We start from the raw sequence: 26,847 nt of genomic DNA, 5'->3' as shown, positions 1-26,847 counted from the left end.
TTCCCTTGCTGGAACTCAGTTCCCTTGTAGCTTTCAATTGTAGTTTTTAACGCTGACTGTTGGACAGTGATTTTTCAATTTATTGATAAACTGGGCATTGTTATTAGTCATTACCTGTTCCTGCCTTATCCACATCTTTATAAAACTGTTTTGGAGATAAGTAGTAACTGCAGATTTTGGGCTGATGTATTATGGCATGAGAAGTCGTTCATTGAAGTATCAGACCCAAGACTTGATGTGTACAGCAGAGCAGGAAGGGCCATGAACAAAATGGGAACGTTCTTATGAAAGCAGCATTACAGAAATGCAGAATGTGCTGTGGTGGTTGTCCTGCTCCAATAAAATAAAGAGGCAGCTGGCATCAGAACAACTAGAAGTTAGAAAAAAAAATACTGCAAGTGAAAGTACAGGTATCGCTAATGTGATGTAGAGGAGTGGTGCTTTGAATTGCACTATCAATGGCCTAAGTTAATGCCTGGAGTATTGGAGTTATGCTGTTTATTTTGCAACACAGAGAGCACACTGACATGTCAGGCTATTCAGAACTCCAGCATTAGAGCTATGTTAGTCTTTATATTGAAAATAAAAAATACTTTCCTACAGCAAAACAAGCACTGGCTGCATGGGAAGAAGTGCCTGACAACCCAAGACACCCTGTAAAGGGTTTTGAGGGCTTGCATTGGATACGCTTGTGAAAATAAAAGGTGAATAGGTACTTCACAGTTCCTTCAACAATGTTTTGCTTTTTTGTTCCTGATAGAAATTAAATTAATGCTTGTCTGTGATAGCTTGAGAATTAAGTGGTTCTTCGCCTTTTTTGCAGGCTTTTTATGCCGAGTTGTCTGTTGGCTTATAATATACTTGATTTTTATCACCCATGGAAACAAGCATAACTGAAGAAAAAAGCTTGCTAGGAATAAGTTTGCACCTCTTTTTATACAGTGTTAAATAAGATGAATAGAAAAGTTTTCTTAACCTCATGCTCTTCAGAAGTCTTTTGAGCCTTTAGCCTCTACTGGCATGATTCCCTATGTCTTCTTTCTTACACTACTTTTCTCATGTCACGCCTAAAATTATCAAGTCAAAATCAATGTTAAATTGAAGAATTGTATCGACCGAAGACAGAACTTCACAGGTCTTTTCTGCACAATGGAAAAATATATGTGGAAATTGCTTTCTCTGACCTTAAGCCATTTTTCATTCTTAGAGATCATGCAAAAGAACTTAATCCAAATGAGATTTTCAGCTTCAATTTTTCCAGACTATTCTTCCCAACATCAATCATGATGTGTAAGGCTGAAAAACTGGTCTAGAACGCTTTTTAATGAGCTATGGGTGACTACTCATTTTCCTTTGGAAACAAGAAATGCAAAGTGATGTTAAGAATCAAACTATAAAATCCATAGTATGGACTTGTGATTTCCATTACTCTAGTGCTGAGAGAACAGCAGGTCAGTAGATGTCTTGTTATCCTAAATGTAGCAGAGAAAATAATTTTCAGGGGTGCCTCTTGCTTTGTTTCTTCTGTGAAGCACTGACAATTTTTCAGAAATGTGAAGTGTTCAAAAGTAATCAACTGGACTGTCTAAAATCACATTAATAAGGTCTGGAAAAAGGAGATGAGGAATGAATGTATTTAAGTTATTTTTATTTTTTCACCTCAATTTTGGAATTTTGATTGTTGATTTATTTCATATTTTCAGGCTTTTCCTCACATCCAAGACAGCTTGAATTATTATTTTTTTTTTAATAACATGTAATTAACTTTTCTCACCTTTGTATGCTGGGAAAATACGCACACAGCAAAATCTCAAGAGGTGTTATCTTTTTATGAAGATAATGGATATTCCTAAAACATTTACAATACTCATGCTTAGAATAAGTGCAGTTTGGATTCTACTTAGTTATAAAAAGGAAGTATATTTTGTTGGGCTTGGGCATCACTCTTAGAATGTAGACAAGCTGGAGAAATAGGAATGATAAGAGGTTTTGAAAATAATACAGATGAGGAAAGAACGAAAGAGCTAGGCTTGCGAAGTCTAGAAAGGAGAAGAGGAAAAGTGATGAAACAGTTTTCCAATATGTAAAATACTGTTGAACTTGCTCAGTGTCTTCAGAAGAAATATTCTAGCAGTTTAAATATAACCCTTGAAGTCAAAGCGCTGGACTTCAAGGTTAAAACAAAGATACAAGGCACTTTGCAGCCTTATGCAGGTGAGATAAGAAAAAACCTACACATTTGATTGTTTCCATTTTAGTATTCCATTTCTGAGATACTTAAGACCGCATTTTGAGGTTGTGAATGATAAATATTTTTAACTAGAGGTCCTTGTTCTTTGGGTGAACCCTTGATTGTCTTGTGTTGGATTCCAAAATAATGATTGAGAGTTTGGGCAGACAGGATGGATGTCAAGATGGCCTGAGTACTCTGATTTAGTTTTCTAAACTTTCTTCAGCGCGTATGTTGTCACTGCCACAGAGACTGTCACTCAATATTATTTCATTTACACAAGATCAAACCCAAACAGCTCATGTCCTTACACTATGGCTGTCACAGATTTAATGGAGTGAAGTTGCTTCCTGTGAAGTCTAATGGATGCAGACCATCAGAAAATGAAGCTATAAAGAATGACATTTCAATGGAGATTCATCTTCAAATGCCTCAAGTGGTGCTTAGTTATTTCTTAGAATTTAAATAACCTGTCTTCATCCCCTGTTAAGCAACAGAGCTCCACTAATATCAAGGAAACTATCTTAATTTAAACTTGCTGAAGATACGGCTCTGAATCATTTGAAAGAGCCATAAATAGTTCTTATTCTACATTTGCTTTTGATTAAAATCACTTTTGTCAGTGCAATTCCTTATCTGATGTGTTGGAGTATCTTGAACATAAGTTGTATTTCTTGGCTTATTTTTTTACAAGGGCAGGCACTGGTAATGATGTGTGTGGTGGGGGGAAAAGGAATGGAGGGACGTATGCAGCATAATGAAACAGGTCTGAATTTAGGTCTGGATCCAGCTTCGCTGCTGGTGGTGGTGTTACACATTGGCACAGCTTCTCTGACGTGATCTGAAATATATATTTTTAGGATGAGGTTACTGAAATACAGTCAGCATATCTGCCGTCTTTGGGAAGTTTGCCCTAGCTGCTTTATTGTACCAGTTACAGGTTGTCTCCACTAACAATTCCCCTCTTACAAATATCTCCATAATACGTTTCTGGCAATGTATGCTGGAGTCAATACAGCCCCACGGAGTAAAGAACTATAATACATTAAAGTGACTCATGCACAGTAATTTAGAGGGTGGCTGCCTACAATTTCCAGATGTCATCAGTCTCCTTGGTAAGATAATTTCCTGCCTTCATATACACAGAGGAGGAAAGGCTACAGCGTGAATTTCTGATGATGGGGGTGATACTCTGCCTTCATATAGTGGGGTTTTTTGCCTTCAAGGCAGTTTACAAGTATGACTTAATGTCCATCATATCCTTCGAAGCTGTTAAGTATTAATAGTCCCATTTTATAGAGAGGGAAATTGAAGGAAAGACGTTAGATAACTTTCCCAAGACTTTGGAAGGAGTCATGGGAATAATTTTCAATCCTCTGCCAAGACTGTGTATCCTTTCTTTTCCTCAGATGCTTCTGTATTTAACCCCCTGTTCCCTAGGGCAAGGGACTGTATCAGTATTGGACACTATGCAGTGTCAGAGGGTGTGCTGACAATTAGAATATGAAAATAATTGCTCTTGGACATTTTTTTAGAAATTTGTAAGCTAAGAATTAGAAAACTTTTGAAAAAATGTTCCCAAATAGTATTTAATGTATGCACCAGAGATTTAAATCAAGTGGTTAGCTCATGGGAGACATGAAAAACTCCACGAAAACCCTTCAGCCACAAGAATGAAGCAGTGTAAACAATTGGTAGAACTCCTACTCAATTCAATGTTACTTTTGTGTTTGGTTTCTTTTTTTTTTTTTTTTTTAAATTAACTTCAGTGAACTTAAATGAAAATCTTGGAGGTAGCACTTGCAGATTTATTTTTTTTAAATATGTAGATATTTGTTTTATTTTTGTCTGAGTCTGCCGTTGCTTTTAACTTTTCTATAGCCTGAAACAAAATATGAGTGCAGGCTGCAGATACAGGTTTCTTTTGAAGCAATGAGGAGTCTGCCAGGGAGACAAAAGTGGAAAACATTGATATGTGTTTACAGAACCCCCGTGTCTATCAGAAACATGTCTTATTAATAGAAGACAATTCATAAAAAATAAAAATATAAAAGAGAGCTTATTTACTCCATTCTCTGAAGCAGAAAATTGGCACGATTGAATAGAAGTGCCACACCTAATCAAAGGACTCTGTTTTTTAATATATGCTGATCTAAAAGCTATATTTTATACTGTGTATTCTCTGTGATTATCATTATGGTACAGAAATGTATGTAATATTGAAGGGTCTGTTCAGGAACTTGCAAAAAGTAAAAAATCATGATTTCTGATGTGTAGATAACAGCAATTGCATGTTCTTTGGGAAGAGCTACATTTTCCTGCTTAATTTGACTTCCATCTGGAACACATTTGAGCCTGTTCACTTGCCAAGCCAAATGCATACACAGTTGAAGGGTATGATTTCTTATACACCTAATGAAAAGATTACACTTAAAGTGAAAAAAATAGCTGAACTGAACGTATTTTATTTGTATGAATTCAGTGGTTGTGAAAGCCAGAATCGATATCTAGTCAGCTACTTTCCTAAGGCAGCTGTAGCTTGGGTCTGAGTCCCAAGGTTCAAACTATTTCGGAGACCTGGATCCCTAAAATGAAGAGAGATTAATCTGTGCTGAATTAATTCAAGTAGCTTTGGCAAGGTGAATGTGTTTTAAAATGAGTTTTGTAGCCTGGCATTTCTTTGTAACGCCCTGAGTGTGTGGCAGTTGATGCAGGGGTTTTGTGTGCGGCTCAGGAGATGAGCGGAGGCTCAGGCATTTAGGTTGTGTTTGGTGTGCTGGCACAGGAGGAGAGAAGGGCTGGAGAGCAAGTGCACAACCTTGGCTGTCCACAAAGGAGGGAAAAAGGAAAAAACCACAGGCAGGAAAGAGAATACAAAACAAATTTTAAAGGCTCTTTGTTGCCAACCTGAAAGGCTTATAATCGTTTCTTAATGACTTCTTGATCCTGAATAGTTTTAGAACTTAATTTGTGATTTCTCCCTGAGATTTCATGTTTAGAAAATAAGCATTTAGGTAAACTAACTGTGCTTGTGGTGATAGCTGTATTTGTGCATCCATTTCTAGACTTCAAAAGCAATAACCCTGCTTAACACTGTCTTCTTTCAGCGAGTGCACTGAGCAGAGACTCAAAATACCTGAATATTTATTCTTTTCCTCTGTTCTTTAGGTCATTGGGAGCATTTGAATCCTCCTGTCTTTGTGCAAGTTGTCTGTTGTTTGGTTGTGTTGGGGGTTTTTTTTGTTTGTTTTTTTTTTGTTTGGTTTTTTTTTTGTTTGTTTGTTTTTGTAGGGGTAGGGGGGATGCTTGGTTTGTGTTTTAAGAATGGATCCTAGTAACTTGTAATTCATTGTCACATCGTGGTGGAAGACTGGCCATTTTGGAGTTAAATGTCATTTTTAAAAAAATTCTGGTAAAACAGGATAATAATCATTTGGGTTTGAAAAGTAGCTTTTTGTACTGATGTGAAGGCTAATGTTTTTTTTTTTGTCAGCATATTTTTAAGTTTTAATTCATTAATACCTTTGTTCAGTGCAAAAAAAAATAATTTGAAATGATAAGAATTTTTAAAAATTTTGAAAATATTGAAACATTTTAATTTTTTTTTCACTCATTCAGCCTACTTTTATTCAGTTTCTGAAATTTTTTAAGATTAAATAATAGTGGAAATATTTTCACAGCTCAGTTTTTTTAGTACTTTAGTTTCTAAGTACTTTAATGGCAAACATTGTAAAAATTAAGTTTTTAAGCTTCATGTTCATTTGACTTTCCTGTAGAACTGACATTTTTAATGACACACATTATTGTGCCTAGTTCTAGCTTTCCAAAATAAAATGCGTTAAATGCATTAAAAAAAAGATAGAGATGAAACCGGGTTAGAACAGGCTAACTGGTTGAAAACTGATGGGATAGGAGACAGATGGACACCTACTGATATGGAACCACATCTCCTCACCCAGACATATCTAGAGCAAGATTTTCTCTGGCTTAATTCTGTTTCTTCCTTTATGGAAAGCTACTGTAGTTATTTTTAGTGGACTACACTTTAGATGGACCATCAGTTCTCAGATCCTTATACACCAAAACGTTTAAAACTCAAAAATCTGCCAGTTTTGTTTGGCTTGAGAAGTAAATGAGTGCACACCCACTTTTCATTTTCCAGTCCCAAATTTGCATATGTGCTCTGCTGAATAAAAACTGTGTGTAATTTTTTACTTCAGAAAATTGTTATTTATCATTAACAGTGCATTTCACTAACAAATCATTTGCAAGATGAATATATTTGTTGACATTCCTTGTCCTTTTTAAATGTGATTGGTACAGTCCAGCAAACTGAGGCGCAACACACCAGAGTGAGCTTCAAGTCTCTTACCCTGCTGAGAGCGCTCCAGTGAAACTCTTTCCTACCTTTCTTTAGAGTGATGGGCATCCTTGCAAGACAATTAACAGCCATTCTTTTTGCAAACTTAGCAACCACTACTGACGTGTGTGGGGAAAACAGCATTACCAGATGCTCGGTGCTGATGGATGTTCAGTGTTGATGGAAGGAGGGAAAAGTTACTTCTTTTCAATTCTGTTACATCTAAGGAGCTGAATAGTCCACGGCATCTTTTCTCCAGTGAGAATATTCATAGTCTCTCTTGTATTCTGCTCCCAATATTCACAGAATTTGTAAGAACTTTATATTTTCAAGAGCTCTGCCCTCTACTGAATTAGGCCAAGATAGACTAGTTGGCTAAAATCTCACAAGAAAGGAGACAAATTGGCACTTGCACTTACACAAGCACAGAAAAACATTATGATTTCCTAAGGAAATCAGGCCTAAGAGATAGGCTAAAAGTAGCAGAAACCTTCACACCCCAAACACAGTTCTGCCCCTCTAAATGTTCTCCCCTCCTTTTTGAGAGCATTATGGGAGATATGATAAGGGAAGACAAACTTCATATAGCTGTTTACTAAAGCTCTTGGGGGAAGTCTAGCAAAATATGCTTTCATAAATAAAACAGAGTTAATTAAGAACCACTTGAAAAGCTAGCACAGGGGAAAGTTGGCAGAAAATTACCATGTAATGTGTGTGTGGTTAGCAGCAGCAGCATAATTCTAGCTGAAATGAGGCAGATGCCTTACTGGGAGCTGGATTCATCCATTCTTTCTGATGTTAGGTAGCATCATATTAAACAAATGTTGCCATTAAATTGGATTGAACTACTTTGCAATAATAATGGCAGCAGAATAAGCCCTTCCCTAAGTAACTTGCAGCTAAAAATGTGATGAATGTCTGATAAAGTTACAGGGAAGAGTACTGTGTAATTATAAGAAAAGACAATTTTAATGCATGTATTTATTTTCAAATCACAAGTAATGAGTTATATAAGAAACACCAAGGGGGTAGTGGTACCTGTAATACCGTAGGGAATTTATTATGTTTCCTAAATTGAGTTTATGTGACATACTTAGAAAAGGAAAGCAAACCTGCTCCTTGGGTAGTCTGTGCCAATGGACGTTCAGACAAAGGTGAGGACTATTAGCGTTGTTACCATCTGCTACGTGATTGCCTCTGAGAAGGCAGTTTGGTTTGAATCCATGTCCTCGTGGTCAGATGAGAGCAGTGTAACTCTTATGAAGGTGTTTGAGAACTGGTCTCATCTGTCTGAATGTGGTGCTTTGGGAAGGAGTGCTATTAAGTCTCTGAATAAATATGCCTGTCCTAAGGATGAAGTAGTTTTTGACACATTGTAAAATTGCATTTTAAATGGCAAAGAACACCTTTGGAGGCTTTAGAGATACTTTCTTTGGGGCTTTCAGTGGTTGAAGGTACTAGGACGTGTCAAACATAGAGGAGAGGTTCCTGGGAAATTGTGTCCTCTGGCCTCAGTGTGGGCTTCTGCATACCTGACTGATATTCCCTGGGTTTATCAACACTAAATTTTGGCATGTGGAATCTGTACCATCATTTTTTAGTTCAGATCTCTTCACAAATTGGCTAATATTGTCTCAGTGCTGCAAGACAGATTATGTAATGGCTCATGTCCTGTCTGTCTCACCGGTTGGGAACAGACCACACATTTGCACACAAACGCGAAAAGCTGCAGATACTTTCTCTTGCAGAAAATGTTTGTACTTGCTATGTTGTGTAAATGCCTAATTTGTTAGTCTGCTTTGGCATACTGGCACATATTTATTTCATCCCATTGCGCTCAGAAAATTAGCCATGATGGGGATTGCTTCACCTCCAAATGGGCGTAAGGTACCTTTTCCTAGCTTACATCCTAGCAGACTTCGAAGCAGAGAGGAGTCACAAAGTCTGTAGACGTATTTCTTAGGAAATATGCTTGCTGTCCAGTACTGGGACTTTCCAAAGTTTGGGGTGCTGACCAGGTCTAGGATTTTGATTCAGAAGCATCTCTGACTTCTATTTAGGTTTGCCACTGCTGCTTTTTTTTTCTGAAATGTTTTATTCAGGCATAATGTTAGACAAGCCTAGCTGCCATATTGACTGTTGTTCGTGGTAGGAAGCCTGCACAGATGCAGTATTGCTCCGAAGGAGATGTACTTTTGAGTGACAGTTTGTCCTGTAGCATTTGGCAGAGCCTACTGTTTTTTGTCTGATTTAGGTACAGGAGAGAGACCTATAGGACTGATGAAGGCCAGTTTTCTACCAAAATGCATTTTCTCCTGTATGCAGAGTTTGGTTGTAGCAAGATTTGTAGCTGTTGGCTTGCGAAGTGAGAATTTTAGGTAAGGATCAAAACCAGAAACTATTTAATTATTGAAAAACAAGACAGTTGTTGCAATTCTAGCTGTAGTATATGGTGTAAGGAAGTGGAGAGCTGGAGATTTCTCTTGATACAGGGGAAAAAACCCAGACAACTAGCCTTATTTGCCTAATGGTGCAAGCAAAGGACAGCTATTAGGTGTTGCAGAATTTACATACATGCCTGACAACAAGAACTAGTCTTCTCAAAGGATTTCTAAGACTTTAGGGCTGTGGAAAAGCAGCATGGGACACTGTATAAGAGGTGGGCTGTCCTGTCTGCGAGCTGCTGAGCCATCCATTTAGTTCAGACAAATACTGTTTATTCACATTTCATCTAATGAAATATACTTGTTAAAATCCCATGTTTTAAAAAAATCCATCTGTATTTTCTTTCACAGTTTTGGTATTTCTAATCGTATTTTATATTCATATTCTGCAGTTTTTCAGCTCCGAAGCGTTGGCAGGTTTCATGATTTCACCAAGACCCCTGGGTGGCATTTCAAATCAACTGTTAAGAGTATGCAGCACAAGTGAGGAAAACTAAACTGATATAATCTGCTGCTTTTCCACAATCTGCTTGCTGAATTAATTTGACTGGCAGCAGGTGAAAGGAAGGTGTGAACATCAAAGATTTGGTTAAATAGCAAGCCTTAACTTACTTTTTCAATGTATGGATCGGGTTTAAAATCTATCATTATTTCTGGAGCTTGTGCTGTATACTGTGGAGGTGGGAGACAACTCTGACTCCATTTGCTTTAGAGATCTTGGGGAAGGACATGGGGGGAAAAAAGGTAGGATTATTATAACTTTCCGCCCCTTCGTGCAGAGCTTTAGTTGTGCCTCAGAACTCCCTGATGTGTTAAGCAGTTTGTTTGGCTATTTTTGTTTGTTTCTTTTTGCTGATAACTGTTAGTAACATATGGGCGATCAAACTGGACTCCACAAGTAAGTGCCATACTCATCACTTGTCCGAAATATTATCCTTTTCTGTCCGCCAGAAGCTAAATACCTTCCAGCCATATGTATTTACGCATGATAAAAGGTCATAGTCATCTCTGACCAACTTTGCATGCTTGAAGCACTTGCTACTGTGTTCACTCATACTGCTGCCAAACTCTGTGCCATGTTAGCACCCTCTTAACTGAGCTGCCTTGAAACATGCTACTGAGTATTGCCATTTCTGTGGAGAACGACATGCCTTGAAAACCTGAGTTTATACCTGGTTTCAGGGAGATGCTGTCCCTTCACCATGCTGCTTCATCTTGCAGTTAGCACATAGACTTGATTTATCCTGTAAGGTGGAATGAGCTTGGCCTGTTATAATTAGCTTTAGGTAGATTTTAAATGAGCTTGATGACATCATATCTGGCTACTTCTGCTTTTGCTGTATTTCTGAGGCATCTTCATTACTCAATGTGCTGAATATGTGATTTGTAGCTTATTGGCACGGTTTCAATATTTAGTGGTTTAGAGTGTCTCTTTACTGGAATACATGCTGATTTTACACTTTGATCCAGAGGAGATAAAGTTTTAGGACATCTTGTCATTATTTGGGCCAGGAACCTCTTTTGCTAGCCTGTTGACAATCCCCCATCTTTCTCTGTATCATTTATACATCTAGCTGTTTATTATTGGCCATGTGCAAATCCGTGGGGTTTTTTTCAAAGCCTAGTTTTCTACTTACACTGACCAATTTGTAATCCGTTACATCACTTTAACCTAAGACCACTTCATATTTTTGATAGCCTAATATAGGAAGTATTAAAGTTGCAGAGAACCTCAGATAAATTGTGGTTTTTATTTGTGGCTTGTAAGAAGCTTATGTATTCTTTGCCAACATCTGGCAACTCAGAAGCGTGGATGAAACGGAAAGAAAGTTGCTCTTAGCTACGAATTGTGTTTGCCTCAGTGCCTAACAGTGTGCTTTTTACACAGTGGTCTTTCTACAGATCAGGCTTTCTTCCCTGAGTAGGACAGAGGCAGTAAATACTGTTGCTGTGAGAGAAGGATGAAGAGAAAACTGCAAATGGAGTTTTAAGATGTGCTTTCTGTTACCCAACCTAAAGCTTTATTGTAAATTACTGAATTTTTTCTTTTTTTTCCCCCATTTGTTATTGATAATGTTGACTATTACTCCTTTTGCTACAAATTTTTATCAAGTGGGGGATTGTTCTCTTCTTTCCCTCAATCTTTCCCAAATTGAACTAATTAAACACATCATAGATAACTTTAACAATATTTCTTCTATTTTTTCTTTTCTCTTCTGTAGATTCTTTTACCTTTTTCTTTATTTTCCTTAAAATGCAGTTTCTGCAATTGGATGTAGTGTATCAGCTCAGGTCAACTGGAGTGAAATAGTTCTGCTAGACATCCTATGCTCTGTGTAAAATATGCTGGAGCCAATATTGCTTATCCCATTTGAAGGTAACTCTGCTCTCTTTCCTCCCTCCAATTCCAGTTTTTATATAATAATTTTTCTTGATTACTATCTCATCCAGATTTCTTATCTGCGCTATTTTCAGCTTTTCTTGAAAAATCTTTTTAACTCCTAAATTTAAGTATGCTAGGATAATTAGAACCGTGGGGTAGAATTTTAAAAAAGATGCTCCTGTTTATCCATGATTGTCCTGAAATGTAATTATATAGGAAATGTGACAGTGCCTTCTGCATAAAAATTTGTGACCCATACCCACAGTACTTACGTACCATATATGATGTCACTAACCCTTACTCTGATCTGTATTTCAGATATTTTAAAATTCTTCTGGATGAATTATTAGTGGGAATCATAGAATTTCAGAAATATTTGTTATGGGAATCAGCTTTTCAGATATTTTCTTTGGCCAGTCAGAATGAGTATCTCTTCCTTTCCCCACAGCCTTTTCCTGGCCGATTACAAATCACAAAGAGAGGGAACTCATGGTCTCTATACTAAAACAAAGCTAAGACACCATCCAACTCCTGTGATAAAATACTAGCAAGTCTCCCATTAACTTTCATGAAAGCTATTTCTGAGTGAGACCAGTTTTCTCCATTAAAGGGAGGTAGGATTGTTTCTCTAGACTTGCACCTTGAACTATATTTGGGTCTGATCCTGCATTTGTTCTTATCCAAGATTACCACTGAGGTCAATTGCATTTGTTGTTAGTATATTATGGGCTTTGGGATTTTTTCTATTTGACAGTTAATTGATGTGTTACCAATAAATACCTCTCAATGCTATGCTGGTTTGTATTACTTAAAAGTATTAATATTTTAAAATTAAACAGTCATATTTTGGGTGAACAAAGGCTTGCTCGCATTATAAATTCAAAACACTTTTCAAACATGTTTGTCAGGTTTTTTTGCTCGTCTTTCTCTTGTGGCAGTGTAAGAATTGTGTGTGAACCTTGGGCAGCAGAATGAGCATGTACCTGACTTCCAGTGCAAACAGATACCACTCCTTTTCCTTCGTCTTTAAATGAGAAGGATTACACTGTGAACTCATTTGCTTACTAATTGAGCAAATATGACAGTACAGAGTTTTAAAGCACGATAACTGAAACTGTGACCATGCCTGCTCCCGTTTGTTCCTGCAGGCACTGGCAGCAGCAGCATCAATTACAGCCTCCCCAGGGGTGCATTTAGCCTGCTGACAGCTCTGCTGGGGAATATATTGTTTCACAAGCAGCCTAGGGTTCCTCATCTAGCCTTTTTAGAAGCCCTGGGTTTCTGTGAAGCTGAAGCTTTGTAAGGATCCTACCTAAGCTGCTTTTTGGCAGAGGTCAATGGAATTAACTGGTTTGCATTATTTTTGTAGATGAGGCCTTTGCACCTGTTTATATGCAAAGCTGTTGCCTCAGAAAGCTGTTTTCTCACTTTCCTCTTCATTTTCCATTGAAGAAAAAATGGCTTTGTCCTCAGGGAGAAGGAACAAATGAATTTTTCACTCATTCTACTCCAATTATCTCTTTCAACTCAGTGACATTTAAAAAGTTGTATTTTCTATAAACATACTACTAGGATATTCCACACTGCATGTTAACCTGGGTAATGAAATGTTACCGTTAATATCTGTTAACTATGGTTGCATTACATAAAAAAAACAGAAAGAAATTATCTTGTCATTTGTCATCAAGCATGAAAGAGACACTATATGACAAATTGAGTTTCACATGGAAACAGCAGAGAGTTCTTATTTTTGTTCCTGGTTATGTAATCACGTTAAATGAAGATCAGTCAGCTCTTCAGTGCTAGCTAGTTTTGAACAGACTCGTTTGCTGTAAATCATTTCTGTCTATACTGTCTGACAGATATTTAAGAGTTCACAAGGTGCACACAGCACTAGAAAATTCTACAGTAGTTTACAAAACTTGTCCACTTACTTCTTCCAACCATGTTTCAAGGATTCAGTGGTACCAGCCATCATTTCAGACCTATGGAGGTCAATATTTACAGCATTAGTTTTCTTTGAGTCACTAACTTGACGTTTATTTTAATATGAAACAAAAATGAGAAGAATAATTCTTGGTAGTTAATAAATGTGGGGAAATATTACTTTCTCTGCTATTCTTATAAGATTAATCTGATTCCACTTTCCAGTAAAGCAGCTATGTTAGGGACTGTAATTTGTCAACCTTCAAAAAACATTTCCTTGAATGGTCTCTCATAACTTTCTCGTTTGTTTTCTGTGAAGCCCAAGAAGCTGGTTTTGATGAAATCAAGACGTGCTATAATTAATTTTGTTATTCACCATGCTACACCAAATTCTACTGGAATTCATCAAGTAAAAAAATCATCTTTCATAAAGGTTTTATTTATGAAGTCTTCTATGTCTACCATGTAAAGTACTTTCTCTTGCTATCAAATACACTGTGAAAGTGCAGAGGAGCCTAAACTAGGTTTGAGTGAACGTGAAAGGTATGGCATATTCATGGCAACTGTGATCCAAGAAAATGCTGAAATATTTTCAGTTATTTCAGTGTTCTTAGGAAACACGAGGAAGACAATACTTTTCATAGACTTACAGCTTAGGAAATGAATAGATAAACTGTGCAAAATTGGTCTTAAGTGAGTTGCTAAATCTTCCTCTGCAAGGGTGAGTTCTCAGTATTCATCTGCACATCCACAGCATTTTTAGCGTATGTATGGACTGGCAGCGAACTTATTACATTCCATTGTGAAGTTCAACCAAGAGTTTCACTGTTACTGTGAAAGTGAAGGCAGATAACAAGGGTTTTAAGGATAGCTCTATCAAGGATGGTATTTGTCATTTGCTATGTGCTCACTCTGGACTTCCATGGGTGCTGCTTTGTTTCAGTAGTTCTGTTCCTCTCAGATTTTATTAATATTTCTGATGCACAGCAGTAGAAGAATTTCACAGTTAGTTCCCATATGCTAAGACGTAGGTTCCATGAAGAACATTTCATGCTAATTTTTGGCAATAGTGACTTTGTTTCTGGATCTTTGACTTGTAATTACTTCTGCAGTCTCAGTTCCCAGAGCCCTTGATACCATCTCTCTGCTTCCTTTTCATCCTACTCCTCTCTCCTTTGTGCAGATGAACTGAACTTTGATGCACTTCCTAAAAGGTCCTACAGCTGACTGGTACGTATCTAAAGACAGGTTGTTTTATCAGGACCCCTAAATTATTGTCTTGGTACCCTTGTGCATTTTCAGTTTAGAATAAGAGAGACCAGGAGGAAGAGGGAGGAATAAAACCTTACAAAAAAACCCTAGAAGAAAAGTTTGTCAGGTATGAAGCTACAGATGAGCCAAAAGGAGCGACTTTTAAGCAGCTAAACAAGGACAGGGCCTAGAGAATTGCCAAAAGGTAATTCTTGCATCTGTTAAGTGTCACTGAGAAACATCAAAGCAGAGCTTGAAAGATGGTTTGTCTGAGCAGGTTCTGAAAATAAATAAATAAATTGCTTATTTACAGACAAATATAAATGACAATTCTGCTTATAAAAAATTCTTATTTCATTTTTGAATGTTTACTGCTTGATTTGCAGAACTGGAGCTGCTGCCATTTGATCCCTCTTTTAGTTTATCACACGAATTAATTTCTGTCCATTTGTATCTATGAAGCGTGTGGTCTTCTAGCAAAAACCCGCAAAGACACCAACTTTAAATCTCAGAAGTATGAAGTCTGTTCTGAACATTTATATAAAATAATGAGATAAAGAACTGAAAATAGAAAAATGACAGATTTCTAGAACTTGAACAGCTTTTTTGCAAATTGGCTATTTATGGAAAACTCAGCCAAATGTTCTTCCCCGACGCCTTGCTAGTGTCATGTTACTGGAAGTCTAAAATCTGTCTTCACTACACATTGCATACGTTGCAACTGCTTGTTTGCAGTCTGGTAGACACACAGAGGCTTTCTCCATTGTAGCCTTCTGCTGTGAATAAAAAACCGAGGTGATTTGAGCAGGATGGAAGTGTTTGTAAAGTACTGGTGGACGGGACTTCTTGAGAACCACAGGGAGTTGCTATAAAGGTAGGAGAGCTGCCCAGGACCTTCGTTATTTTCTGTCTTTCTAGGTGAAGCTGGGACCTCCAGTTGTGGTTTCATGCGCCCTTTAATCTAAGTGTGCCCTTGAGGTGCCTGGGCTGAGCCAAAGGATAGAACTGAAAATAACTTGGTAAGAATTTTGAAACAGCAGAAAAATTAATTTCAGTGGAATCAATGCCCCATGTGAAATCCCAAATTCTGCTCAGTGTGCCCAGTACCAGATCTAGTGCCAGCGCAAGAGAGAGAGAAAATCGCAACTGTCTTTGCAGTCCTCTTTTGCAGCAGTCTGTAATTAGGTCAGTTTAAAGTAACTGTGAAGCTGCAGCCTGGGGTGGAAAAGATCAGCAATTTATCCTCCTTGATAAGGGTTTCTCTCTCATTATCTAGTCTGCTAATTTTCCTGATGGCCTTGCAGACAATACACAGAGTTTGGATTGTCTTGTGTCAGCAGCAGCGTCTAGCTGCTGTGGTGAAAGCACGCTGAAGGCTCAATGCTCTTTCCCCATCCTTGCCTGCCTGCAGCACCCTGGAACTTCCAACGATGCCCTGAGCCTTCTGGTCCTGCTCATTGGCACCTTTCTCCTCACTTGACTCCTATCAGCTACCACATTGCTCCTTAGGATGTACTCCTGCATCTCACTCCTGTAGTTTGCAGCTAGAACTGTTACTGTTACCAGGGAGCTTGGAGAGTAGCTGTGCATCTGCAGTTGCATTTGGAAGCTGAGACAGTTGAGAACAAACAAGCAAACCATACCGAACCAAAATCACAAGAGAAATGTGTTTAGTTTTTGTCATGCTGAGATTAAAACATTTTGTCAGCTGAATGGATGATTTTAAAAAGAGAGTGGGTAACTGGATATTTCAGACACTGATTTGGGATGGTGGTGATAAACATTAAATCCCATCGCTGCCTAATTTGAGAATGGTAGATTTAATTAAAAAAACAACAAACAAAACCACCCACCAATCTGTCTCTCTATAGTTATCTATTTCAGACACAGCTCAGGACTTTTAAGAGTTGATTTTTTCTAAGCAATATTTATAACAGTGTCCCAGACACAGGGAAAAAATCTAAATGGTCTGTCTTCATCCTTCCTGAGAACAAAAATAGCGTCAAAGCCTCACCAGTGTTTTGCTGAATGCAAATACAAATCCCTTCTGGAGGAGAGGATCATTAGTAGTACTCACTGGTAGATAGACCTCATGGAGGTTACCTGAGGGAACTGTTTTAGAGCTCCCCGTCATTGTAAATCTTTTGGGGGTTTCTACTGTTCCAGTGTAGTAGCCAGGTGGCTAATGAGCGAGCGTTGGTAGTTCTGTGTGAAATATTTTGTTATCCTGTGTTCTCTGGGCAGGAGGAAGGGTCTTGCATTTGCGGGAGCTTTGCTTATCTTAATGTTTTGTTTTGGTTTGTTTTTTCTTTTTTTGCCTGTGTTTTCAGACCTAGATAGGGATGTCCTTAGCTCCTGTGGAGAAAAGCTGCTCATATGAGTTTAAGGAAACACCACAGATTAACATCAGCCAATATAAGTAAGGGGGTCACAATCTGGCCTTTAAGCTTTGTTTTTTCTTCTTTATAATAACTTGTAAGATATTTACAGGAGACATTAGCCCTGGCTAATTCTAGACCTAGGAAAATCCTTCACAACAAATAATTTGCTCTGTATTTTTGCTCTTGGAAGGCTGGGATGTGGATTCTAATGCCATATTAATAAAATCGTCATTTATATATTTTTTTGTATTGTTGATCAGTAATGTAACTTTTCTTTCTTAATGTTTGATTCTGAATATTTTAAAAAATGAGGGTTGTTGCTGTGTTTACTATTAGATGGATTAGTCCTATGGGCAAACTCGAGTATCCTGACTGCTTAAGTAGGTACCCATTTTTGGCTTGCACGCAGGTACATAGCGTTTTCAAAGAATAAGTTTGTGACTCAGGCCGGGAAAGCATAATTGCTTATCAATGTATGGGAAGTAGACAGAAGGGTTGTTAGGTTGGTAATAAGGAATAAATTTTAAAAGACTGTTCTGGAAAATGTGCACGATTTGGGCAGCCCTAGTTAATAATACAACGAAATGCAGGTTTCATCTGTGTGCAGGACTTCAATGCAGCAGATTTGTTCAAGGATCACTGCAAGCAGGATGAATTCCTATTGCACCATTGACAGGGCAAACACACTTTCAGATCATCTTTAAATTATGCACCTCCTTGAAATTATGTTAGTATAATGTTGTCTTAAAAACCTCATGAGAATATCTTTCTGAGCAAAATTCTCTCTCAGATATTTTTGCTTAAATGTTTGGCTTGCTCAGAGACCCTGAACACGGGGCCCCTTTGTGTAGCTGGTTGATAGCAACTGTCATGCTGCCTTCCTGCTTTAAACGGAAGACTGCATAATTCCTTTTTGTATTTTTAAACTGCAAATAATTTTTAAAGCATGAAAAATAGATAAATTAGAGTCATTCCTGTATTTTGCAAGACTCTTGTTTTGATGGAAGAATTGCTTAACGTACTACCCTTGCCTGAACAGTAGTGTTGAGTCACTGAGGGCTGTATGTTATTTGAAAGACCATATGCTTCTGATTAATGTGAAGTGTAATATATTAGAGCTTTTTGGAAGCTGAAGTTCAGAGCTACTTCTGTTTTATTTCATTGAAGCTGACTGGAGAATCTAGTCAAACTGAGGGAATTTTTTTCCCATGCACCAACTGATCTAGCAGCCATGGCTGCATTAAAGCACTTAGCAAATGAAAGCACCAGTGGGGTATGGGCTATGCATTAATGCAGATGTATTAAAAGTCTTCTGAAGATGTTGGCAGAATTCTCATATTGCTAAATGAAATACAAATTAAGGTTTAATTGCTAAATCCAAATATCTTCTCTATTATAAAGCTTTTCCTTTTCTCTTACTGTTGTAAGAGGAGAAGTACTACCACAGCATATTAAATTAACGCTTCTAGAAGTCACAATGGTACTATATAAGTAGAACTGCTCAAAAAATCTTGTAGAAGTTAATAGAAAAATATTTAAAAGCTTTGCAGCAGAAGGTTTAATTATGAGCTGCCTAACGTGCCTGGGCAGGAAATGAATGCCCTTCAATTCCTTCAATGGCCTGAGCAGCCTCACAACGGAAGATTATTTCTCCCGGCACTGTGTTTAAGGCTGAAGAGTGGGCAGGCATGACTAGGAAGAGGGCTGATGGTCTCCATCTCATCGACTGCAGAGACAGTGGGCAGCACAGTTAAGCCAGGGAAAATGGTCTACACAAAATACTGGCAGGAGGGGGTGCAGACTGCCGCAGAAAGTGCGCATGCTGAATGTAGAATTTCTCTACGTCTGAGCATGTTGTACAACTTTTAGATATTTATGGTGTAGCTGTAAAACCAGCCCAAATCAGTTTGTTTCATTCCCCCTAAGGCTCTGTTCAGTGAAATAGTGATTAAAGTGAAGATGGTGGCTGTGCAAAGTTGGTTTTGGAAGGAATGAGTATATCACTTGTTTTCTTCACTCTTGTTTTTTAGAACAGATTTAAAGATCCATTTGTAATTTTTTTTCCTTTGAAGCGTATGCGTGAAACACTATGCACAACTTCTCTTCAGATTTATAAAACTGCAGCGCTTTAGTGAATCTCTAAGACTTTTATGCCTAATCTTTATTAATGCAGTGCCCTTCCAAAGAAGAAACTGCTGCAAGGTAGAAGCAGAAAACAGCCATGTACCCGTGTTTCGGTGCAATATTTAATGCTGCTGTATTAAACTGCAGAGCTACAGTCATCATTTTTTTTTTTCTTTTAACTGCTTTGTGTCTCCAAAAGCTTGGATTCTCCTCTTCGTTATCCTATTTTCCCTCTTACTTCCTCCTCTTTCCCTTACTCTTTCTTTCACTTCTACTTTAAAAGCTCATAAAGCTCATCGATAGGGATGTGCTGTACAAAACCAGAAGCTTGCTTGGAGGCTACGGACCTTAGGCCACATGCATGAGTTGACAGGGAAGCTTGAAGGGGAAGAGGAAAAGAGCTGCTTTCCGAATGAGGCATGGGCAGCTTGGCTTTTGGGGGAGAGGACTGGTAACAAATAGAAGCAGGGCTTCCTGAGGGACTTTGTAACAGGGTGTCCCCCTGCCCCTCTCCTTCCTCCTTCCGTGAGCTCTTTTGTCAGTCTTCCTTGGGGGCATCCACTTAGGTACAGCCTTCCCTTTGCTTTGGAAAAGAGTGAGTTCTTAGATCTTCACTGCGTGGAAACTGACTGTCTTTCTCATCATAAACTTTAGAAGTGTATTTGCGTTAGGTGTTTGCCATGTTGTCAGCTATAAAATACCTGTTGGAGCGTGATGAATAAGGGCTGACAGAATTTTGAAGGTAGGGGAACAGTGACGGTGAAAGAAAAACGTCGTCTCTATTTTAAACCTGAATAGCAACTTGGGATTTGTATAATTATCATGTTTAAGCAGCAAAATAACACCACTCTAGGAATTAATTTTACCTTGAAATAACAAGTGAATTGCAGGAAGTTGTTAGTGGAATGGCTGGAGCTAACTTTGTCACAGAACCAGGTCAAAAAATGTTAATTCAGTATTTGAAGAAGTACCCATTGGTGCCTTATTCTGTTAACCTTTGAAAAGCCCAGCTGAGAGAGATGGGATTGAGAGTCTAGAAGGCTGGATTTTATTCTGTGTGTGTAACAATTTTGATTTTACAATTTACAAGTCGGTCTCTCCAGAATGGATATAATTTTGAGAAGTTTCTAGATTTTTAATTAGAACTAGTTGTAAAGCTCTCCCAGCTGCTATTGCAGTCCTACATAAAGTTTCAATACCTTTGTGAGATGTGACTTTGCTGTAAGGCCTCCTTAACTCTTTGTCAAGACTCTATAATTGTCCATTTGCCTGTTACTTTTGCTCTTTGTTATTGCTTCTACCATTTCACATGAGATGGACGTTGTGTGTGCTGGTCCCCAGTTCCTTGAGTTCAAGGCTTCTTAATAAGGACCTGTGTCGCATGTGCTGCCTTCTGATCCGGCTGCGATTTCAAAGCATTAGATGGCATGCTACAGTGATTAGTTTACTTATTTTATCCTTGAATTTATTTTGAATTTGGGGCTGAATTCTGGTTGGTCCTACTGAGTTCTTACAGTTTACTTTTTGAGTTTATTCTGCTGTTATTTGGTTTTTTTTGTTAGATTTTCAGCTGCATTATCCTTTGGGAAAGATTCATTTATGGAAACCTCCCAGAGATTTTCTGCACTAAATGTGCAGAAAGGCTCGTTTATTTTTTCTGCAACCACTCTGTCTTCTGTGGATAGTCCACCTTGATAGTCCACCTTGATGATCCCACAGACTGGCAGCCTTCCTGCTCTTGATGAAAGGATAAAGATGCGTGACAGTTTACTGTATTTTTGCAACTTGCTCCTTAAACTCTTTTGTGGCCCGTCACACTGTGTTTTTTATGACTAACCTGCCATGATTTATATTCCTTTCTGTTCTGCTGATATGCATATGCCACTATCAACTTTGACACTGTTGTTTCTTAACCCCCTATTTAAACACAATGGCTTTTTTGCTGTTTGTCTTTCAGCAGTTTTTTTGAAGTGGGTGCAGTATGCTTGCTCTCAGCTTCTATTCTGCTGTGGTTACATAACCTTCGTGCTACTGCCTGCTACTTACCTTTTGGTATTTTGTTTTCTTTTAATAAGCTTACATTTTTATTTAACTCACCTTTTAAAAATCAAGTGCTAATACAATGTATTTTTGGGGGGGGGACTTTTGTCTGCTGTAGAGATGTTGAATCTAAATGTATCAGTGTCCCTGTTACAGACCGTCATCTCAGTAGTAATATTCTCATGAGGTCCTCAACATTGCTGATGACCATGTCACAAGCTGGTTTTCTTTTAGTGGGTTCCTTGTCTAGCTGCTCCATGAAGTACAATCTACAGATACAGTCTGGCGCCACAGCATGTCTGAATTAACTGAACCCTGCTATGATTGCTGGTTTTCCTGTGCTAGCAATTATTCTAATTTCTCTGGGCATGACGGGTCACTGTTGCCAAATGACAGATGTAAGATGGTCCTTAATATTTTTCCTGTATTTGGACACAGGCTTTCTGTTTTCTAGGTGTTCTGTGTTATTTATGTCTACACTTGACAGATCTCTGATTTGATTCTAAGCTATTTGTAAAATGATTTCTTAACACAGCTCGTATATTGATGTGAGTTATTGCATCTTTTCTTTATCCTTTATGCCCAGGTACTAATGTACCAATAACTGATCTCTTTCCTCCAAGTGTTGGACATGCTTCAAAACATACTCACGTAAAGTAGGTGTTCTAGTTTACCCATCTCTCTTTTAACCTTCCCAGTGTTTGCATAAAAACACACGCGCCTTTGGTTTGCTTTTCTTCTACCTCTTTTGGGAAATGCTCTCACTGTTTCATGTTTGACTTTGGCCGATGTCTTTTCTACACTTGTGCCTGTGGACAGATGGGGGAAAGGAGACATGAAGTCTCACCACACTTGTATCTCTGGAGATTCCTCTGCTGCTGTTTTGCGAAGGGTTAATATGCAGATGAATTTCACAGGTAGGCTGAGGAGTGTCTGTGCTCTGTTAGGTTTTTATGTTTATGGGGGTGGGTGACTCAAATTAATGAAATTTTGAGTCCGTTGCTTAAATCCATTCATGAGTCAGCCTTAGTTAGTTTGTTTGTCGTGATGGATTTTGAGCCCTGTTGCAGGTGCTGAGGCTGAAGACTTGCCCTGAAATCTGTATAGGGCCATAGGACATCATGAGGCATGCTGCTTGCTGATAGCATTTGATAAATCTTACAATGCTACTCCAATTTCACTTTAGAAATACGAGGCAAGTGATACAAGGACAAATGGGAGCTGTAGTCTTTCCAGTGAGAAAAGAGAATGTTTGTGTCATTATGCACACTGGCTAGGGAAGAATAAACCCCCAAACAGTGAGAGTTAAATGTTTTTCCATGCTGCTTTGCTCTAGAAATTTGACCAAATAATTTCCTGAAAATAATGATACAACAATGTATCACAGAGACAATAACACAAGAAGATATTTAGTCTTATTTTTGCAGTGAGATGCCTAAAACTATGTAATGAAATAGGATTTTGAACCACAGCAAATTTTGTATTAGTATGGCAATCGTGTTCCCTCCTTTCTGTCACCACCAGATGCTGTTTTGCAAGTACATAATGTTTTACATGCAAGCAGAAAACAGCTGATTTATTTCAGAAATGAGAGAATATTTAACTTTCTAGGGGGCTGTAAGGACAGCATTAGCACAAATACATCTAATCTTGATCTGATAATAGCAGGCAGATGAACTAACAGTATTCCATATTACATTGAAATTTCTGTAACCTGGTTGCAAATGGTTTTTCATTTACATTTTCTTTGCTTAAATTGATTACAAAAAGAAAAAATAAATCCTGCTCTGTTGGCACCTGCAAGATAGATGTTGCTTTTTTTTTTTTTTTTGTAATTGAGGTCTAAATTTTATTGACTATGAAAATTGCAGTATTTCTACTTTTGCACAAGACAACTAGTTTTCTGAAGCTTCTCTCAAAAAAAAAAACGGGTGTGTTAAAATGGCTTTGTATTTTGAAAAGGTATGCTTTTTCTAAATATATATCTACAAATATTTGAAGTACATTAAGAATGAACACTAACAGAACTGTGAAAGGAAAATATATATGAACAATGTTCAAATCAGAGCTAAACTTTTAAAACCCTGTTTTAGCCGACTGTGGAGAAATTGCCTGTGGTGTCCTGAATCTTAAAAAAACCAAACCAAAACAAAAAAAAACCCCACACAAACAAAAAAAAAAAACCACAACCACCACAAAACAAACAATCAACAAACTGTTAAAGGAGTCATTCCAAATGTTACTTTAAGAACATCTATCACCTCATTCAATTTGATGGAATTAAGCATGACTGTTCCTCCCATAAGATTATACTGTGTCTGATTTAGATGGATGGATGATGAGAGGCTTTATTCATAATTTAGGGATCGAGTTTGCTCCTGGGAAGTTTGGTGTGATTGCCTGTCCTTTTCTCTCCCACATGCCTCACTCCAGTAGTGTACCTCTGGAACAGAAGCTAAGGTCCTCGTGTTAGGATTTGGTAGCCTAGCTATAATCACACGGGCTTCTGGTTTTTGATATGGATTAGCATTCAAAAGAAGTTCTGTTTGGATTGTAGTGCCATGAAGATATCTGGATATACCATTTATTGATATTTAATTATTATTGTTAATAAGCAGTAGCTTCTGTTTTGATATATAAGATGTATAAAATATTTTTATTTAGAATGCATTAATCTATGGTGTATCTGTTTGTGGCATAAAGAGGGCAAATTATCTTTATAGTGAAAAACAGCTCAGAGGAGACAGTATTAGTTTTTGTAAGATAGTTTTTTAATAGCATAGCCAAAAATGTGACTGATCTTATATGTGTGTTTTATAAACAAATAATTCATACAATGTTATTTTTCTTCTCTTTCTACTCTGGCATGGAGGCATTCATGCATGGATTGTTAGTATAATGGACATTGCTTGAAGTAAATATGCCTTTATCTGAACATTGGCTGTGCTTGTAAACTTGCGTGCTATTTGTGTCTGGTATTACATACACTTCTGTTTGCCAACTGTAAAATAAGTGGGTTTTAATTTTTGTCAGTTACATGCTTTTGCATTGTATGTCCATAAGACTCTAATCAGATTTAATTCTACAGCCATTACTCAATGGTAGTTTTAACATAATAAGTCTTGATTTTTATATTAATCTAACTGATTTCCAAAGGGAGAGTGAAACAACTGTTAACTGAATTCTCCCTACAGAAAGATAACTTTGTAATAAACTTTTCTCGATTTAATCCAGTGCAGATGAATGAAGATAAAAGCTGTATCTTTTCACTGTTAAACCTCAGCGCTTTGTAGTATGCCTAGCCTAATATAAGCACATCCTGTTGGAAACTAGCACTAAGCAAAATTAAACCGGAAAACAAAAACATTAGGGATAACATTGTGGGGAGTTGACCTGAACTCACCGAAGAGAAAAATTCAGAACCACTGCTGGAAGGTCGTTCTTGTGTGTTTCCTGGGAGATGGTACAGCAGATACTTGAAATATTGCACATAGCTGCTTTTTATCAGTCTCCTAAATGTCATGTCAAGTAGATGAGGCAAATGGGGGCTAACTACTCCTGTCTTAGGTGCTTGAAAGAAGCAGCAACCCAGAAATATATACTTTTTGTTTTCTTTTTCCTAGAACAGCTTTACCACAACAGCTGTTGTAGTAAATTAGTACTGTCTGACAGGGTGAAGAGCAGCACATTGACAGAATTTATTTGGGCTCTCAGAAAGCCTCTGCTAGGGTTCCTCATAAGAGGCTATTTAGGAAACAAAATATTCCTGAGGTGGAAGGGGAACTATTCTTCTAGGGTAGGAACTGGCTGGAGACAGAAAACAAAGAGAAGGAATGAAGTGTCAGTTTTCCACATGGCCAAAGGTTAACAGCAGGGAGCCCTCAGGTATTCAGGTTAGAGTCATGTGGTACAATTCGAAACGGCAAAAGATAATATACATTTATTTAGATCTGTCTAACCTAAGGAATGCAACCAGGACCTTCCAGAACTCAGCAAAGCTAGATGAAAGAGAGTACTATACCAAGCAAAGTTAACTGACAAATGCAAAGTAATGCCTGTTGGCAATAGTAGGAATAATTTGAACTATAAACATGTGCTGTTAGTATTTAAGCAAAGTGTTAGCAGTGAAAAACAAGTATGTGGTGTCCTTTTGGACACTGTGTTCAAAAGGCTTGTTCTGAGTACAGCGATGGCCTAAACAGGCGTATATGTGATAGACTAGAAATACACTGAAAATTGCTAAATGCCTCGTGTAAATATTTCACCTTTTCTCTTGAGTCTATGTTCAATTCTAATTATGTATTATCAAGGAAGATTACTTGAAACAGAAGTGGTTTGGAGCTTGCTGAGCAAAATGTTTAGGAGCATTTGATTCAAGGGATAGGGAATTGATTTTAAAATGCCTTATTAAAATATTTTTATTCACTGTCTATAATTCATCTGTAGAATTTGCTGCCAGAACTCAGTGATGTTAAGGTTTCAGTAGAATTTCTATATGAAAATATTTCATTTCTACATGTATAATTAGAACACTTACAAGTATGTTATTTAAAATTAAAAATATGATATGTGACCTACATGCCTGAAGGGATATGTTAAGGGCTAAAATAGCAGCATCTTTTTCTCTAACTATTCTAGCCTGGTTGTTTGTTTGTTTGGTTTTTCCCCCTAAATATGTGCTTCTACCTTCTAGACACAGATTACTCACAGTTAGAAAGTCTGCTAGGCAGGTTGAGTAAGACATTTCCAAGTATGATTGTGATATCCGTTGCTCAGGAGAAAGCACAAATAGTTAAATGCCCTGTGTATATATTCCTTCAATTTATGAGGTATTGCGGTTATCTGTGCTTCTGCAGATACATCCCTGAATTTAAGGTAGATTATTGTATTGTGTATCATCATGAGCTGAGCTTTTTAAACAGAGTCACAATGGAATTAAAGAAAACATTTTTCATGTTGCTATTTTTTTCAGGTTGATTCTGAGGTTCTCTAGAACCATAATCTTATCAGTCTTCCAAATCCTTTTTAATGCTAATGTGGTCAGTGGAAGTTGGGTCAGAACTTTCAGCTTGTAAAACACCACTTATACCCCCTCCTCACCCACAATCATGTTTTACAGGGAGAGATGGAGAAAAGCAGCATTTGGCAGTTTCTCATTTAGGAGTGCAGGAGAACTCCCCTGAGCTGCTACTACCATAGGATGTGGGGTAGCACGTTCTTGGTGGAGTCCTGTTCCTTCTGGATAATCCTCTGCTCTTCCTGTAGGCAAGCCTGGCTCTCTGTACTCAGCGTGTATCACCTTACTATAATATTTCTTAACTTAAAGGAAAAAAAAAGTTACTCTTTCAAGTTGTCTGGGTTTTGGACACATCTTTAGCTTCTGTATGTAGTGTTAGTGGTGAAGCGTGATGCTGACACAGCCATTGCCATGATAGATCACTGCTTGTCTTTAAGCTGGATTTCATTAGTTTATCATAGACAGCTGTGTTTCAGTGCTACTTGTTGGTGCTAATATGCATACTAGGATCAAAATGGGTTGTTTATGAACAGAAAACCTCGATCTTTTGGTAATGATAACCACAACATCAGCCTGCTCTTGCTAAGTCACATTGGGTAGGATAAATAGCAGAAATTAATATGTAGAGGTTAGCAGCGAAACTGAGTTTCATCTGGCACTACGAATACAAAGTTATTATTTCCACTGTTGT

At 37.7% G+C, this 26,847-nt stretch overlaps 2 protein-coding genes across 5 annotated transcripts in view; one reads left to right on the top strand and one right to left on the bottom strand.

The window, feature by feature from the left end:
• The window catches only part of CTNNA3 (catenin alpha 3), a 475,445-nt gene that overhangs the window by 172,467 nt on the left and 276,131 nt on the right, over positions 1-26,847 (top strand). The gene's annotated exons all lie outside the window — the stretch shown is intronic.
• Positions 1-26,847, bottom strand: part of LRRTM3 (leucine rich repeat transmembrane neuronal 3) — an 88,672-nt gene that overhangs the window by 41,692 nt on the left and 20,133 nt on the right. Inside the window, exons 3-4 of one of the 4 annotated variants that reach the window (XM_086751932.1) lie at positions 13,352-13,402; positions 3,000-3,071 (exon numbers count right to left, since the gene is read on the bottom strand). The exons of the other annotated variants lie outside the window; for them this stretch is intronic. Of the exons in view, the coding sequence (XP_086608058.1) occupies positions 13,397-13,402 (6 nt within the window). The 3' untranslated portion in view covers positions 3,000-3,071; positions 13,352-13,396. Of the gene's footprint in view, positions 1-2,999; positions 3,072-13,351; positions 13,403-26,847 lie in introns of those variants that run through there. 4 annotated transcript variants of the gene reach the window in all.

Source organism: Chlamydotis macqueenii, chromosome 7 (assembly GCF_036417535.1).
Source record: "Chlamydotis macqueenii isolate bChlMac1 chromosome 7, bChlMac1.mat, whole genome shotgun sequence".
NCBI classification, from domain to species: domain Eukaryota; kingdom Metazoa; phylum Chordata; class Aves; order Otidiformes; family Otididae; genus Chlamydotis; species Chlamydotis macqueenii.
This window is presented reverse-complemented; position numbering and strand designations above follow the sequence as displayed.